At 36.4% G+C, this 10908-nt stretch overlaps 2 protein-coding genes across 3 annotated transcripts; one reads left to right on the top strand and one right to left on the bottom strand.

The window, feature by feature from the left end:
* The first annotated feature begins 1114 nt into the window (after positions 1–1114).
* LOC107905526 (rac-like GTP-binding protein RAC1) lies at positions 1115–3337 on the top strand. Its single transcript, XM_016832186.2, has 7 exons — positions 1115–1605; positions 1995–2082; positions 2186–2295; positions 2374–2437; positions 2611–2675; positions 2781–2846; positions 2930–3337. The coding sequence occupies exons 1-7, from the start codon at positions 1507–1509 to the stop codon at positions 3023–3025; spliced, it is 588 nt and encodes a 195-aa protein (XP_016687675.2). The 5' UTR covers positions 1115–1506; the 3' UTR covers positions 3026–3337.
* Positions 3338–3889: 552 nt separating this feature from the next.
* Positions 3890–10673, bottom strand: LOC107905525 (vacuolar protein sorting-associated protein 35B). 2 transcript variants are annotated; one of them, XM_016832185.2, is made up of 22 exons: positions 10423–10673; positions 10230–10326; positions 9983–10106; positions 9536–9721; positions 9031–9118; positions 8786–8842; positions 8592–8681; positions 8374–8496; positions 7937–8011; positions 7806–7865; positions 7424–7540; positions 7046–7285; positions 6905–6967; positions 6604–6693; positions 6245–6334; positions 5819–5908; positions 5637–5705; positions 4991–5071; positions 4786–4893; positions 4600–4703; positions 4337–4450; positions 3890–4241 (listed from the first exon to the last, which is right to left on the bottom strand). In XM_016832185.2, the coding sequence occupies exons 1-22, from the start codon at positions 10513–10515 to the stop codon at positions 4043–4045; spliced, it is 2358 nt and encodes a 785-aa protein (XP_016687674.1). In that variant the 5' UTR covers positions 10516–10673; the 3' UTR covers positions 3890–4042. The 2 variants fall into 2 exon arrangements, with proteins under 2 accessions (XP_016687674.1, XP_040949968.1); XM_041094034.1 differs by lacking the exons at positions 9536–9721; positions 9983–10106; positions 10230–10326; positions 10423–10673 and having other exon boundaries at positions 8786–8921; positions 9020–9109.
* Between the last annotated feature and the right edge of the window lie 235 nt (positions 10674–10908).

Raw genomic sequence — 10908 nt, 5'->3', positions numbered from 1 at the left:
GCTACAATGATAGCATTTGTAATTGCATTCACTCTAAGCTGCCACATGGGCCTCATTTCCCAGGCTTGGCTCCAAAAATGTAAAATTGTTGCATGTTCTCTCTAAAAATTGTGAAGTTATAAATTAACACAAAATTATATTTTGGTCCCGAAAAAAATAAAAAAGACTTTGCCCCTGCGCTCCTAGGTGCTTCCACAACCAAGTAAGGTAAAGTTTAAAACGCAGCTTAATTGCAATTAAGCTGTTTCAATAGTATGCCTATGAACGGTACAGTAGTCAAGATGGGAGCAACAATTTCAATTATGCGTATGAAGCATTCGTCAACGGTCGTACTGTTGCAGAATCCGGTGTTGAAGACCGGATCTCATTTTTGGGTGAGTATGGGTTGATGGTAATGATATTAAAGTCACTAAAAATGGAGATCATTAAGGTTGAAAACGAGTTCAGCATTGTGCTTGACCACAATATACGAAAACATCAAGTGTGGGAAAGGAGGAAGCATCAGAAACAGTGATACTGAAAGCAGCCAAGGGCAAGGCTCATCCATTCATCCGCAAACTGCCTCAAGGAAACTACAAACCACCTTATTACTATCTGTTTTAAACTACAGAAATCTCGAAATTTCCACCAACTCCATTTCTTCTTGATAATGCCACTAAGCAAAGGTTCTTGATCTAGCTTGTTTCAAGTCTATAATCTTTTTATTTTATTTTAAGTAAATTGTTTATATTTTTAAATTTAACAAAAATATATTTTAAAATAATAATATGAATGAGCTAAACAAATTTGAATACAGTATGCCCTCCAGATCCATCAACACATCCACCCTGAAGTGATGATTCTCTGATATCTTAGATACCCCTAAACACCCCTAGAAAGCAAACTAGCTGGATTAAAGATTTGAATGAAAAGTATTTTAAAAAATTAAGAAAATTGAAGATGAAGTTAAGAAAAAGGCTTGTACGAAAAGAAAAGTAAGATGACAAAGATCCAAATTGGGAGCAGAAATTTAAAAATTGAAACAGGGCTTTATTCAAAATTTAATAGATATAATTAATGTTACGTCATATCCTATTACTATTTCTATATTGAGATTATCAATCATTGTCGAGAACAGATTGCAAAAAGTAAAAAAGAAATGGTATTTTTTAAAAATGGAAAAAGGATAATAATACGTGGAAGATGATGAGAGGCTTAGGTGGCGAGGTCAGCTTAGCATTCAGTTCAAACTTAAACCGCATTTGCTTCCCCTTCTCCATCTCCTCTCATTTTGCCATTTTTCCCTTTTCTTTCTCCATTTCCTCTGTCATTCACTTGCTTCAACTTTCCAATCTATCTCTTTCCTTATGATTTGATTCGTGGACATAAGCGATGAAGCCTGTAGATCTCACTCTTCGTTCCACAGCTACCACCACCACCACCACTGCGTGAACCCCCATCTGACCCCAGAACCTTTGAAGAAGGATTTCAATATTCCCTACCCTTTAATTCTCACGGCGGACGAAAATGAGCGCCTCGAGATTCATAAAGTGCGTCACCGTCGGCGATGGAGCCGTCGGAAAGACCTGCTTGCTGATTTCCTACACCAGCAACACTTTCCCTACGGTCAGCTTTCTCCCTTCTTCTCTTTCCTTTTTTTTTCGGATCTTTGATGGATAATGATCGCATGATTCATCAGGGATTTCCTTTTTTATGATTTTTCTTTTTGGTTCTCAGATAGATAAAGAAAATAAGATTTAAAAAAAAACTGAATAAATAATGTTTCTTTTGTCGGATAAATGAAAGAAGAATTATTAAAAATGGTTGTCTTTCATAAATGCTGCTATAATTGGGCTTAATGCCGTACATTGTAGACAGATCAGCTATAACCTGATCTCTTCATAGTTAATTGAAACCAAAGTTGGGGGCGATTGCGCTATGTCAGGGTCAGATCATCTTTTAATACCCATTTTCTTATTCATAACTGTTTGCTTTAACAATTGCTCTGTTAACAGGACTATGTCCCGACTGTTTTCGACAATTTCAGTGCAAATGTCGTCGTCGATGGCAGCACTGTCAACTTAGGTTTATGGGACACTGCTGGTAATTTGGAAATGGCTTCTGAAATTCCCTTTTTTATATATTATTAGTAAATCCTTGTTATTTTTAGATTTTGGTCTGAAATTAATTGCCTTTGGAACAACAGGTCAGGAGGATTACAATAGACTACGACCACTGAGCTATCGTGGGGCTGATGTGTTTATTCTTGCATTTTCTCTCATCAGCAAGGCCAGTTATGAAAACGTTGCCAAGAAGGTTTAACCATTGAATAATTTTGTCTCTTGAGATAATAACTTTGTTGCTGATCACGTGTTTTCTTGCTTCCCATTTCAGTGGATTCCTGAGCTAAAGCATTATGCCCCTGGTGTTCCGATAGTTCTTGTTGGAACTAAGCTTGGTATCATTGTTTCGCCCCCAGATAATTGTCTTTGTAAATTGTTATTGGGCTGATTCTACTAGTGGCCGAAAATATTTTCAAATAGAAGAGGAGTGTCCTTTTTATGCTAATGGTTTTGAAATTCTTGCCATTTCATGAATTTTTCTTATGTTTTCAACTCTTTAATGCTGCAGATCTCCGAGATGATCAACAATTCTTGACAGACCATCCTAACGCAGTGCCCATTTCTACAGCTCAGGTACATATTTATAGATACATTAATTTTTTTTCTTTCAAGGATAATAACATGTTCCACTTAAGTTTTAAAAATATTTGTCTTGGATAACTTCTTTTTTTCCTCAAGGGAGAGGAATTAAAGAAACAGATTGCGGCTCCTGCATACATTGAGTGTAGCTCAAAAACACAGCAGGTTCAATATTTTCTACGTCGTCTTCATTATCTTTGAACTGAAAATTTATGTTGAATTCTAATGGAATCTTGTGCAACGTGCAGAATGTGAAGGCAGTGTTTGATGCAGCCATTAAGGTAGTGCTGCAGCCTCCGAATAAAAATAAGAAGAAAAAGTCAGGTGGTTGCTCAATATTATGATCAGATGAAGATTCTTCAAGTCTGAAAAAGATGGAACCAACTGCCAGCTTCTCGCTGCTCGTATCTCTATATCAATTTTCCTCTCTTATTTTTTTTTCTAGTTCAAGGAAAACAGCAAGCCATCATGTTTAGCATCAAGTCTTAACCTGACTTTCTATGGACTTTCTGTGAAAGCATCAGGTGATTTTGTTTCGTGTTTTTACTTAGATGACAAGTATTCATGCTCGCTTCTTCTGCTTTTCATGTTTAAACTTCACTCATGTTTTAACCAGATGTGAGGAAGATCCTAGTAGCAATAACTGGTTTCTTGCATTCTTTCTTTTTTCTTTTTTTTTAATTTAAAGCATTTTTATTTAATCATATGCTCTATTGATGCTTCCAGTCATAGATTTAAGTGTCATGTGATTTTTAGTATGTACAAATACCAAATCGAGCAAATCGTATCACCATTAGCCTTGCATCTTCTAATATCCACCCGTCACGAAAACACCCCCCTAACGATTTGATTTAGTGTGATAGAATAAAAATAACTTTTTTGAATGGCCATCATCCTTTGCTTCCTGTAAATTATGGATCATCTTAGTCTTATCAAATCTATTGGTTGCTGGAAAGGAATTAAGCTAACAGCTACTCTTTATTAATTTTTTAATTCTAAATTTTCAATTGCAAAAACTAACTTGTTAGAGAATTCATATTTTGACATCCCTAAAGCCAGAAGGTGAAAAATAAACCATTTTGTTCTTTAAACAGCCTCTTGAAAGGGAAAACCTATTTGTTTTCAACTTTTTTCAAACTTAAATAGTAAATATAAAATAAAACTTTGCTCGACGCCTTCCTTTTTTTAGACTTAGAGAAGGAAACAAGTAACAGAACTCGAGAATAGAGACCATTTTATAAGGCGTTTAGTTCGATAGTAAAATCAAAATACTCTCCAACTTCAACCATCAACTATGCAAAACTAAACAACATGGTTGCCCCTCCTCACAACGATAATTCTTTACATTCCCAAAAATTTACTTACAATTTAATGGATTCAAATTTGGCACCCATTACACCTCCTCTTTGTTTCTGGAATTGAATGTAACGCAAGGTACTGGCAAGAAAAGCATCTGAGGTTGCAGAATCACCCTGCATCTCTGTGTTGATTAATTCTATCAGGTGTTGGATCGCAGCAGCGGTGATTTGTTTATTCCCTTTTTCAAAGTAATAGAGGTACCTGAACCAAGTTTCACCAAAATACATGTTTATATTGTAAAGATTAAGCTATTTGGTATCAGAAAGGTTCAATCTTGTACAGCTCTAAGCACTCACTTGTTCAATATCTCAACAAAGAGCGTGACTGGCCCACTGCTATCTCGTGCAATACTAGCCATTTGTTGAGCAGCATTTGCGATCCTCAATGCTCGTTTTAGGCACAGCAGGACCCTGCAACCTCCCTTAAAGTTTTTAGTTCTAACTATTGAAAGGAATTTATTGTTTACTAAAAAGGATAATAAATAAACCTGAAGGTTAGTGTGGACATGATGAAAGAATAATGTTTTCAAGCTAAAACAGGGTAAGTTTTGAGGTCAAACCTCTCCCCATCCCTAATGCCGTCCTGACCATCAACCCAAAAAAGATGTGAACATGCGTAAACAGCTCTGCACTGGTCGGGCTTCTTCAATAGTCGAGCTGAATACTGACCAAAGTAGCACATAATTAAATTTGGTATAAACAGATCAATAAAGCACAATGATCGGAGAAGAGGTAAGCATTATTACTCCTGTGGTCTTGTGTGTCAAAGTATCTCGGTTCTCGACACTAAATACATTCATCCTCTGGAGAGCCCCAATTATCAGATGAATTGCAGTCACTTGGGCTTTGGAGTTCTAAGAGCAACAAACACTCGACAGAAATTAGAAGACAAGAATGGTAATAATTTCATGGCTCTTTCATTGAAACATTAGCTGATGACTCTGAAATTACCGCAATTTCTTCTTCGTACAGTACAAACACTTGAGTGAAAAATTCATAAGCAACATACTCAAGATCACAGCCATTAGCTGCCTGATAGTCACCAGGAAAAAGACAGGACAAAATAGAGGTTAGAAGGTTCAACCTAAAGTTTAAGGTTTTCATACAAAACTAAAGATTCTGCAATACTGTTCATGATGCATGAATTGCCATTATCATAATGATAGAATAACATCAAATTTAAGCCATAATGAGGGGAGATTAGCAATGAGAACACCCTCTTAGCATCTAAAACGAAAATATAGACCCATAATGTATGGAATCGATAAAACAAGACCCTAAAACAAGAAATATCAACCATGACCCTAAACGTTGTCCACATGTAAAGCTGATTCTTCTTGTATGCACCTGCTTACATCAGATATCTCATACTCCTTACAAGCAGGCATTGTAAATCTCTGTGTGTCATTGCCCCAATACCAATTAGAAAAAAAGGCATGTTGTTGCTCTTAAAATGTAATCAAATTTTATTATTATCCAAAGGAATTCTTGAGATTCAATTAATTATTTAATGAATGACTTTTTTGCTATAGTTGTATAATCAAGACCCAAGATTACATCTTCATTAAAAGAAGAAAAAAAAAGGAACGAAGATTACCTCAGCACACTGTAGGTACAACCTTAAAGCAAGTTCAGGTGATGGAACAGCTGAAAGTGCTTCGATCATCTGAAGGAAGAGTTATTAGAGTGATTTTTGCAGGATAATATAGGTGTTGGGAGGGGGGGGGAAGAATATGACAACAGCATAAACAGTGATAAATCCCTAAACTGCAAAGAAACCTGACTCAAGAGCTGGAAAATTTTCTTTGGTGTTGCTGGCACTTCTTCTCCCACTATGTCTCCCTCCTGACCTTGCAGTTGCCTAACCAACTGCACACAAGCACCACAATATCTCTGAATTATGTTCACTACCAATATTATCAAGTGTTATATATATATAATTTTTTCCTTTCCTTTTGGCCTTTAGTTTCAATAAAATCTGAATTACTACATATATAAATCACACCAGATCTTTAGTTGTGGAAAGGGGGTGGGGGAATGAGAGGGAAGGATCTAAGAACAAATACAATGATATGCTCCAAAACCCAACTGCCTGCATGTATAATCTTTTAGAATTTTACCAATAAGCATTTAATACTTCCTCGTTGTAGATAGAAATAAGATGAGACATAGGAACATAACAATATGGAAAAGGAAGAAACCTACCCGAAGTGCAGAAAAAACAAGTGAAGGAACTGTAAAGGGTAGGCGTTTTGGTCCCCCAGCCATGGTATGCTTCCAAACAATACATATAATCTGAAAGGAAGTCAATTATAATAATCATTCAGGGGATAAAGGTTTTGGATTGGTTATAAACAAGGTAAATGAAAACACTGTAATTAAACATAACATTATCCTAACTATGGTACAGCGGTGATGTTCTATGGGAAATGAACAGGCATTAAACCTAACTCAAAGAAGATGGTGAAGTTCCCATTTTTCTATCCCTCAAGAATATCCACTTATATATTGTTCTGAAAAATGTCACAGAAATTAGCATAAAAAGAAATATTAGAAAAGCATACCTTCAACATTTCCTCCGGTTCATTATTATATAGCATGTGAATTAGCTTAGCAACAGAATTTTGCTCATCTTTGAAATCCTCTTCATCAAGCTATGGCAGATACGTAACAAATGAAGGGCATAAGAAAGGAGAACCATAAGTTGATAACTTATTCACATTCTCAAAAAACATGACACACAAAATAAGCAAGAGAGGAAAGAAATAATTGAATATGGATCTGGAAACAGAGTAATAGAAGTTATATAATTCAAATATTTCAATCTTAATAGAATATCAGGAAATTTCTAGTTTCAGTATGCACCTCGTCCGTAGCACTATCCAGGTCCTTAATAAGTCCCTTTATTAATTCAAACAACACCTCAACCTACAAAAAGCAATGTTACTTTCTTCAAGAAAAGAACTTGATACAAGGAGAGAAACAGAGAAGAATGAAGAGGCATGCCTTGTCCGCAGTTGATATGCATGTATTATTCTTCATAATGCTTTCAATGATAACCATTGCCATGACTTTATTTGTTCCATTATCAAGATGGTCCATTACTCGTGGATAATTAGAAATTTTCAAGGCTGTTACTGTATCATTGTATTTCTCCAATGGAGCACTCAAAAGAGCAACCACTTGTTTTGTTGCCCGGCTATCTTCAAGTTTTGGTATGCTAGACAGCTTCTTAACACAGGCTCCCTGTAACAAATGACCGACAATAGACAATGACGAATATTACTCTGACATGTTCATTGTTCCCAAATGCTGTAAAATAGCATGGCCGAAGTACAGCACTAAAGGAGAAATTTTTTTAGCAGATCCCCAGATGAAACATACCAGTACTTGATCCACATAATCAAGCCGATCAGGATGAACACGAAGAGTAAAGGTAAGAAGAGAGACATACAAAGTTATAGCTCCAACAGCAGGCATGTCTACCTGCACTTCTATGACCTGCCATTGAATCATATCCAATCAGCTAGCAGAAAATGTTCACTATTCCACATTAAATGCATAAAAATAAAGGAAGGTGTTTACTGGTAGGCAAATGAAAAAGGGGCAAGATAGGGGTCAACATCCGCGGTTAAGTTCAGGGGGCCACCATCTGACTCCATTATGTCAAAGCATTTACATTCTTTAACAGAATCATTCCTTTATAACATTGGAATAAGTTTCAAGGTACTATGCAACTTCAGGGTGAGAATAATAGTTGATTTACCTTCTCAATTGCATTGCTCAATTTAGTGAAGGCTTCAACTTGTAGAAATTCAGTTAATACCTGATGTAGAAAAGGTCTGTCAGCAACTTGCATATGCAGGAAGAGAAAAAGTTAATATACTGATAACTTACATCAGCACTTGAAGCGGCATACTTTGACAGTCTGTCCATTAGTCGAGACAAAACTGTCTTGATGTCAACTGTTGGCTGTGATATAAAAGAAGAAAAACGTATTCATCAAGCTTAGTGCCTCATAATAAAAAAGACTACAGAACAAAATGAAAGCCAAAATGGTTCTAATTAACAAGATCCTCCCATACAGGAGGAGGTCACACACTAAGAGACCCAATCTCTACCAGGCTACTCTACAATGAATGCTCACTTTATAGGACATGGAGAAAGTTCAGGTACATAGGTCTTGATAGAAAAACAGGAGTGGGAACTCCTATATGGAAACAATCAGGTTATCCAGCACATAAGATAAATTGTGTTGAGAGATGTTAGGATAGGTGGCCTAGCGGGAAGGGCAAGGCACAAGATAAAATAAGAAGATCATTTCCATTACCCACCTGGACCTGGGGGCAAGCTGCCAATAACATCTCAAGAGTCTGCAAGTGATACTCATCAGGGAACACCTGAATTATGCAATCCATCAAATAATATTGGGAAAGATCATCTTTGCAATTGACAACCTGCAAAAGAACCAGATAAAATCCTTTAATGCTACGGACCTCTCAAATTTATATTAAAGAGAGAAAGAAAACAGAGGAAAAAGAAGTAAAATTACCTGCTCTAAGACTCTTGGAAGAACTGTTTCTTTGTAAATCTCAAGGTCCACCCCTTCTATCTGACTGAGAACATGGAGATTTTTTCCTACCTAATGAGAAAGTTCAATATAGAAGCATGAATTCCCCTCGAATGTGCATCAAGCACACTGATGCAGAGTTTAGCCAATTGAAAATTTTAGATTATTGATATTACAAGTTCTTGAAGTGCGCTCCTTTCTTTTTCCCGCTTCTCTCTAACTCTACCAGGTCCCTGCAGACCAGAAATTGGAATTGAAGTCTTCAACTCAGGATGACCAAAGAGTATGAATGAATCACAAGCACCATGACACCTGCATGGCCAAAATTTATGCTCTCATGATATATTTTCACTTCTAGGCATGCATGTACTTTGGTGCATTGCATATTTGAAAAAAGCTTGATAACAGACATTCAACAAACCTCAAGCTGCATTCGCACCCAAAGTTTATTCATCTCGGTGAAATTTTCCAGTATAAATTCCACAGCATCCATCACAGTGTCAGCATCTCTGCAGGAAGACATAATCATGTCCTGGCAAATGGTTAATTGTCTTTGAAGCAAATTCAGCACTACCATAGAGATACAACATATATTCCTTGGCCCAAAAGCCAGCCAAAACAAAACAGGTTTCTAAGTGTTAACAGAGTTCAAACAATGGAATAGTGCAAAAGCTACTTTTAACTAGTTCGTTGTCTTCAAATTTTTGAATAGAGAACTATGAATTTCAGCCATCTAATGTAAAAAAACAGCCAAAATACTGAAAGGAAAAAAATAATGAACAAGGACCACAATATCTTGGGAAGTGGTTCAACAACATTGAAATATCAATTCCCATCAGCAAAGACAAAGACAATGAATCAGTCATCTTATGAAATGAAACTCATTTCGAGAGGAAGGAAAAGAAAAGCTAATCAAGAGATCTCACCCCTCGTAATCAGAACCAATATCTATTAACTTGTCTCTACTGATTTGAGCAAGGTAACTCCTTAAAAAAAGTCCACGTATGGGATGTTGAACTCCATGACACATTTCCACAAGATCTTGAAGAAGTTCCTTGGCAGGAGCCTCCTTAGATTTGATATAGACAGATCCTACCGTGCATAGGAGATACCTGATAGATTTCCAAAATGACAATGGAGGTCTAACATTTGAGAATAGCCATATTCATAAGACAATTTAACTATTTGGAGCTTAATTATATGAACCAGAATGTCACAGTTTCTTCCATATAAGTTCTAGAGTCCAATTTTAGTGTAAGGTACTACAGTTACGGGAAAGAATTGTAGCTACAAAGAATGGAAATGCATGCCTTGAAATGTCAAAAATTTGGAAATGATATATATATATATATATTATACGAATAATCACTTACAATCTAGGCAAAATATTGCCGGCATGTTGAACTAGCTCGTACAGATCAACCACAGAGACACCGTGTTTGCTTTCATCTTTAAAAAACATCTCCAATATCCTCAATTCATCAAAAGCTCGCATATCTGGAATCCCAATAGCAAATACATAAAATTACATAAACAGTCTGAAAATTCAAACACACTCAACTGCATCAATCAAAAGAAAAAAAAAAGAAAAAGAAAAAGAAAAGGAAAAGGTAGAATTACAAAGTTCGTAATATTTTTGAGGAGAGAGTTTGGAGGTCCGGAGCTCTGATAACATCTGAGCCGAGTACTTGAGAGCATCTCTAAGATTATTGGAATCCTGAAATAAGATCGATCCAAGTTAGTACCAATGGAAGAGGATTGGAGATCATGATGAGCTCAAATTCAAGTTGAGACAGTGAAATTTAGGAGATACCAAAGCTCGATGCAAGTAAAAAGCGTTGTGCTGAACACCAGCGATCCCTTCCGCCAGCCATTTCTCTTCGTCCTCTGCTCCGATTAACAACATTCTATCCCCCTCACTCTATGTTCCTGCTCCGGTGGAGCTGCTCGAGACTTTCAACGTGAGCGTGACCAACGTCCGCTCGGTCTTCTCACTTGAACCAAAAGGAGAAGAAAAAACCAAGGGTTGATTCCTTTTAGACTAAGTTAATTACTTCCCCCGAGTGACCCGTTGAAGATTCAAGGCACTGAGGGGGAAATACCCGATTGGAGTCCAATTGAGTTAAGCCCTAGACCATTAACAATGGGCTTTTCAGAAAGACATCTGGCTTAGCGGGACTATGTTAAAATTTTCAATTATTTTGTAAACTGTTTCAAGATCGTATTAGAAAAATGAGTACTTCAATTTGATAATTTACTTTTAAAAAATCAACATATTTTATTAATCACTAATCAAGAA

This window comes from Gossypium hirsutum, chromosome D05 (genome assembly GCF_007990345.1).
Source record: "Gossypium hirsutum isolate 1008001.06 chromosome D05, Gossypium_hirsutum_v2.1, whole genome shotgun sequence".
In the NCBI taxonomy this organism is placed as follows: domain Eukaryota; kingdom Viridiplantae; phylum Streptophyta; class Magnoliopsida; order Malvales; family Malvaceae; genus Gossypium; species Gossypium hirsutum.
This window is presented reverse-complemented; position numbering and strand designations above follow the sequence as displayed.

What these genes read in the sequence shown, in the direction of transcription:
- LOC107905526 (XM_016832186.2), top strand. Translation starts at nt 1,507, where the DNA reads ATGAGCGCCTCGAGATTCATAAAGTGCGTCACCGTCGGCGATGGAGCC. An exon ending in AGGTTTATGGGACACTGCTG is followed by an intron (nt 2,083 to 2,185) that starts GTAATTTGGAAA and finishes TTGGAACAACAG; the next exon opens with GTCAGGAGGATTACAATAGA. An exon ending in TCTTGTTGGAACTAAGCTTG is followed by an intron (nt 2,438 to 2,610) that starts GTATCATTGTTT and finishes TTAATGCTGCAG; the next exon opens with ATCTCCGAGATGATCAACAA.
- LOC107905525 (XM_016832185.2), bottom strand. Translation starts at nt 10,515, where the DNA reads ATGTTGTTAATCGGAGCAGAGGACGAAGAGAAATGGCTGGCGGAAGGG. An exon ending in ATGCCGCTTCAAGTGCTGAT is followed by an intron (nt 7,866 to 7,936) that starts GTAAGTTATCAG and finishes TTTCTACATCAG; the next exon opens with GTATTAACTGAATTTCTACA. An exon ending in AACCGGAGGAAATGTTGAAG is followed by an intron (nt 6,335 to 6,603) that starts GTATGCTTTTCT and finishes ACTTCCTTTCAG; the next exon opens with ATTATATGTATTGTTTGGAA.